Source organism: Hippocampus zosterae, chromosome 14, assembly GCF_025434085.1.
Source record: "Hippocampus zosterae strain Florida chromosome 14, ASM2543408v3, whole genome shotgun sequence".
Lineage (NCBI taxonomy): Eukaryota > Metazoa > Chordata > Actinopteri > Syngnathiformes > Syngnathidae > Hippocampus > Hippocampus zosterae.
This window is the reverse complement of record NC_067464.1, coordinates 7,326,664-7,332,906: the sequence shown is the minus strand read 5'-3', so window position 1 is coordinate 7,332,906 and position 6,243 is coordinate 7,326,664. Positions and strand designations below refer to the sequence as shown.

At 40.2% G+C, this 6,243-nt stretch overlaps 1 protein-coding gene across 4 annotated transcripts in view; it reads right to left on the bottom strand.

Moving 5' to 3' along the window:
- Nucleotides 1-3,650: 3,650 nt before the first annotated feature.
- Nucleotides 3,651-6,243, bottom strand: part of LOC127614847 (signal-induced proliferation-associated 1-like protein 1) — a 41,427-nt gene continuing 38,834 nt past the window's right edge. For all 4 annotated transcript variants that reach the window (XM_052086271.1, XM_052086273.1, XM_052086270.1 and 1 more), the window contains exons 20-21: nucleotides 5,619-5,697; nucleotides 3,651-4,531 (exon numbers count right to left, since the gene is read on the bottom strand). In XM_052086271.1, the coding sequence (XP_051942231.1) occupies nucleotides 4,388-4,531; nucleotides 5,619-5,697 (223 nt within the window). In that variant the 3' untranslated portion in view covers nucleotides 3,651-4,387. The remainder of the gene's footprint in view (nucleotides 4,532-5,618; nucleotides 5,698-6,243) is intronic.

The window sequence follows — 6,243 nt, the reverse complement described above, 5'->3', positions numbered from 1 at the left end:
GAGAGAGAGAGAGAGAGAGACAGAGATAGAGAAAGAGAGAGAGAGAGAGAGTGGCAGACCAAGTTGGAAAGAGTGGAGGAATGAAGGAATTTAGAGAGAGTGTAAAGAGAAGAGCGAGAGTGTGTGTGTGTGTGTGTGTGTGTGTGTGAGAACGTGCAGTATAAAAAAAGAAACATTGCGTGAGCAGCGGAAGGCTAAGTTGTGAATGCTGTATTGTCGGCGTGCTGAGCGTGCTTATTCTCCTAAGTAGGCTAGGAGTTATTTTTATACCTCATCTCTATAAATCATTGAATTATGTAATAATAATGGGGGGGGGGGGGGGTGAAACTTGTAGTTTGAGGATGCGCATTTGCATGTCCCTTCCTTCGACATGCAGTCATTCAAGCTTAAATGGCAACAGATGCATTTTTATTATTATCCCCCCCCCCCCACCACCACGATTACCTCTGCCTGTAATGCGTGACATTCTCATGCAAGGGATGCTGTGCAAATGCCTGCAATGGAGTTTATTTCCAATGGCCTATTCACTCTATTTTGTGGAGTTTCTCTTGGCTGTACTGCTTCCTGTGTCTATAGATTTTTTTTCATCCAATTAGAATTCAGCTTTTAGTGTTGCTATGTCAACATATTCTATCCAGGGCCTTCAGTCAGTGGTGATAGCTGATTTAACGTCCCGGTTTGAGCAATGGGAGCAGATTTCAAATTCGTCAACCATGACGTCAGTATCTTTTCATATTCTGATTGGTCGGTCGGAGGAAAACTTGTTGCGCCCAACTTCGAATAGCAAAATACGGCTAAATAAGTTAAGATAAGACAGCCGTTATCTGTTGTATTCCATTTACATTTGGATTTTTTTCATGCTTTTGTCATGTTATTAGAGAAGTATTGATTCTGCTATGACGTTTTGGTATACTGTAGTATTGATGAGGGATTGGATACCATCACATTTTTTGGTCTCAAACTTCTGCTTGGCTAAATAGGTGTAACCGATGTAAACAATATGAATTAATTTTGTATGTTTTAAAGTTGAGTTACAAACACATTTGTGTTTTATATTGATAAATATTGTGTAAAAAAATGTCTGGAAAATTGTGGGAAAAATAGGAAATGTGAGAACATGAAAAATAGTTCCTGAATGAGTTGAATGTTCTTCCACCTTTTGAATTGGTCGAGGAATGTGGAATGAGGAAAATGTCAACAAATGTGAGGTTAATAATTTGGGGGGGAACAGAAAAAACAAAAAAAGAAATAACAAATAGGCAATTTTTTCATTTATAGCGGGTCAGTTTGAACCGCAACTTGACAGGAGGGTCAACACAGTATGATAGACAATTGTGAACAAAGGCCTTTCTTTCTTATGGAGATTTGACGGGTCAATCTGTCGCAGTATAGCGCCAGCTACTGCCAAGGAGGATTTACTCAATGTCAGATTATTATATATTTTTTAAAGCATCATTAGCTGGTATTGGCAGCTTCATACTTCATACATACCAAAGAAAAATGTGTCGTATCGGCCCAATACGATACCTGATATCGATGATACAAATAAATTTGATTTGACTTCGATGATTACAAAGTGTTGATGTTGGGAGCTGGATTAAGTGGAGTAAATCCAAAATGGTATGGAGACTAATTCACATTGTTATTTTTCAGCAGCGCTGTTACCTCAGTGGAGAGGTGAAAAAAAAATCAACAAACAAACCAGCAATTGATGCTTTGCGGCTAAACGTCTCCATATTTTATTCCATCTTACAAACGAGGGTTGTTGCGATTTGCCTTCAAGGCAAAGCAAACGAGAGGAAGAAACAAATCGAGTGCACCACCAGAAGCCTCGTTGATAGCAGACTGTTTTGGCGGGCTGTGTCGTCTCATACAAATGAGCCAACCGCTAAAGCGATGACATGCATTCAGCTTTGCGTTGTGATGAAGACTACCGAGCGTCAAACACGACCGCCTAAGAAAGTAACGCAGTGAACTCTGTTTATGTCAGCATCCACACCCACACCCACACGCACACAAAAAGGCATAGCTTGAAAGTGGCTCTGGATTTTTTGCCCAGACTAACTGTCAAGTCATGGGGTGGGAGATCTACCTGGTTTGACCCAACTAACTAAATGTCCCAACAAACAAAAAAGTCAATTCCCTTTAAATACCCCCTTTGAAATATATAAAATGGCTCATTTTGCTGAAAGTGGCAACGCGTAAAATTTACTTGGGTGTGTAATTTCACACTTGATGTCACAGATATCCCTTTATTTGGATGCGCGCAGCATTTAAAAAGTCATTCTTACATCATACGGTTATGAAAACAATATCAACGCCGAGGGCAATTTTATATTGCGTGCATGTCATGACTATTTGTCGCAGGGTGGCCTGCCATGACTTGCGTTTGTACCTCAAATTTATATACAATATGTGTGCATCTGGAAAATATTTTTATACATGTGTGTGTGTGTGTGTCCCAGATTGACAAGGTGACAGGCTGGAATATTTCAATCTGCTTTAAAAGGGCCAAGGCTGCTGTAATCTGCATGACTGCTAAATTATTAAACATCCTGTTCACTGACACAGAGTGGTGTTGCTCACTTCCCCGCCCCCCCCCAACCCCTCCTCCCCACACACACTCGCGTGTTAGCTCGCAAATGCTGCAAATAGAAACAATGAGAAGCGAAGTATAAGCGATATATCGCAAGCAGACGCCGTCACTCTGCTGGTTGTATAATTTCATGCGGCAATGATTTTCACCCTCGATCATATTTGGTCACTTAAGTAGGCGCACAAACATTAATATGAGGCAACAACAAAAAAAAAAAAGATAATTTAGACCAAATATTAGATGAAGTCATGATATCACTGATTGGAAAATAGTCATTATTTGGGCCAAATGCCATCAGTTTTCATGCAAGGAAGCAAATTTGTTTTAAATGAAAACCTCGGACTGTGCCTCATCACTTTGGTCCCAAAAAATTTAAAGTACGGTTACCAAAAACACACACACAGAAAAGTTCCCGTCCAAAGGACTTTTTGCCACAAAGTCTTTGTGCATCTTGTTGAATAAAATAAGTCCTTCACTCCTGAGTAAATGCCTGAGCAGGATTCTTTTTCCATGAAATGTACACATTAACAGTCTCCTGTGATTCTTATATCACATGAAAAGTTTTTTGTTTTTTATTTTATTTTAAAGAGTAATGAGAAATCTCAAGCCAGTAAGACCGACTCATGACTGCTTAACACTATCAAATCTGTTGGAAATTTTGTGCTGGAAAACAGGCAGGACAGCGGCCCTTGAGAACCGACTTGGGACACCCCTGATACTCGCCTGACTTGTGTGTGGACAGCGCCACCCGGTGACGGTGTGGATGTGGTTGTGAATGGTTGTCTGTCTCTATATGTGCCCTGCGACTGACTGACGACCTACTGTATTTCGGGGTGTACAGTAGTCCACCTTTTGCCCAAGGTTAGCCAGGATAGCTTCCAGCGCCCGCTGCAACCCTGTTCAGGATAAGTGGTGTTGAAAATGGATATATGGATTATAAATGGAATATTACTGAAAGTCCTTAGCTGTGACGAATATTAGACCCCTTCTCTTTCTTAACCAGTGCAGGCAATGTGGAGACACTGGAAGTTAAAAACAAACAAACAAACAAATATTTCAACATATAATGATTTATACATATATTTTTCAATTTGTTCCCAAAGTACACTCATTTCTCACTGTGTGGCCAACATGAGGGCACCCCCACCTGCGTATGGCTGCTTTTCTCATCTGTGACATCAACATATTCATAAATACTCTTTAAATATCTCATTGAGGAAGGGAGTCGGGGAGGAGGTGAGAAAAATAAATCACATATTTACAACATGGGGCAATAAATGAGCCGTCAAAGCCTTTTTCCTGACAGCCGCAGCCTGGCCGCTTTTTTTTTTTGTACAAAAGATAAACTGTTTGCATCTGCAACTGTACACTTGCAGCTCGTTACAATCTTTTAGACAGCCGCCTGACTTCACAGTTTTCACAGTTTGTGCTATGCAAAGGCCGTCTGCTTACTCGCACTGCTACAATACTAGGATACTACCATTTGGCGCATACATATATAATACACAGAGAGAGAGAGAAAGAGAGAATGCGGCTGTTGATTTAATTGGTTCTCTGACATGCAGGGACAAGTCAGCACCATTGGTCAATTCTTAAGGGAGGAAGCGCATGCGTGCTCAGTCATTTGTACCACCGGATGATGTCCGATGACATTGGCAACTGGAATGACGTAAACACCAAGACAAAGCGTGTCGTTTTTTAAGAACATGAGTCGGTCCTCCTCGAAGGGCAAAATATGACGTGCGCACGGCTGAGTTGTAGCGGTCGTACTCCCCTTGCGGCTGCGCACAGTCAGTTCATGTCGATGGTGTTGAAGACCCACTCGGTGAACTTTTTGAGCTTGGCCGAAGCGCTGTACGACTCCTCCAGGAGGCGCTGATTGTCTTCGCGCAAGCCCTGGATCTGAATTTGCAGGGACGCCTTGGAATCCTTCTCCTGCAAGGAAGAGAACACAGTGAACAATTTCCTTAGTCGCTGAAAACGTACCTGTCGGTCAGCATGTTGAATACAAAAGTCTTGATCTGGCGCCATCTGGTGGCATCATGGGGCCAAGCAATTATGTTGAACTGAGAGGAGGCGCGTCATTTAGTCAGGCTATAGCCTGATAATAGACAAATGTTTCGCCCATCCTGTTTCATTTCATTTTTCTTTTTAAGTCTGATGCTGATGCTGACTTTTGGCGGGAAAAAAACCCCACCAATTAGGGATTAATCGGACGATTCATTTAAAATAGAAATATAATGTAGAAAATATATATACTTTTTCCTCCCAATGAATATATATTCCAGTAAATATATTGCTAAAAACAATAAGTTCCTATATATCCCACGACAGCAGTTTTCTTTAAAATTGCATGAAATTAATCGTAATTTTTGAGGAGTATAACGTGTATTCATAAAATACACGTTTTGAATAGAATACAAAGTAGATTGAAATAACAATAAATATATAAATACATTGAACCACAAACAGTAACAGGAAAAAAAAGTTTTAAGGTAGTTAATATGTGTCATATTTAACACATATATGTTTGATTTATGTTGCACTGTTTTTATTTTTTATTTTCATGCTGAACGGACTACGACTTGAGGTTGAGTGTAAAATAGTGACATCCGGCTCAATCAATTGTACAACTTGCATTGTTCACAGCGCTGCTTGTAAAAATTAAGATTTACTTTGTTTTGAATGACGTGTCCAGAGAAAACTAATTTCATCATAGATACTTAAAGATCATGGTATAAAATTCGGAGTATAAATAATGAGACCGGTGTTACTTGTGGACAACTGCTTTAAATGGTTAGAGTACACCAAGGTCAAAACGCAATTGTGCAAACATCGGCCACTTGGCTGATGATTCTGTAGCAATGTTTGAAAGGCTGTAATCGGCTGATTTAGTTCAAGTCCGGAATAAATTAATTCACTCGATATTACTTCCTAAATTCAAATCGGGCACCGCTTGCAGGGAAATGACCGCTCGATTGTGCAATAGTGTCATTCAGCAAAAGTTGTCAATCCACCTCACCTTTTTCAGGTCCTCCTGGAGCGCTTTTACCATCGACTCCAGTTGGCTGACTTTCCCCATTAAACATGCTGGTGTCTCGCTGTGCAAAAAGAAAAAAGAAAAAAAAAAGTCAAACAACATTAACGCGGACGAACTTTGGCACTTGTACAAGTGTTTTAAAACAGAGCTATTTCACAGCACAGTTGAGATTTGACACCATTGTACTGATGGATGGATTCCTGGATTTGCACTCTCTCATGTAACTAATTGAGGAAAGAAAAATATTAGAATATATTTAGAGAAATATATTATTGGAATGAAAAAAAGACCTAATGTCAAATGAATCTGAGAGACTGTTTACATCCTTCGGAAGGGACGCCTCTTTTGGTTAGCAGCCCTCTTGTGTTTTTAATGTTGGTTTAAGTAATAAAATCCAACGCGTACAAACGCACTGATGTAATTTTACAGTTTGTGGGCATCAGTCATCAAAGTAATTGCCGCTTTTCTCATTTCGGATGAGGTGTTTATATTTCCAGGTGGGAACTTGCAGTCAGTCAGCAAGAAAGACACAAGGGGTCCCAATTTGATGAAAAAATGAACTCTGCGGCCACAGAGGTGGACACCATTAGATAAACGCGAGTAGTCC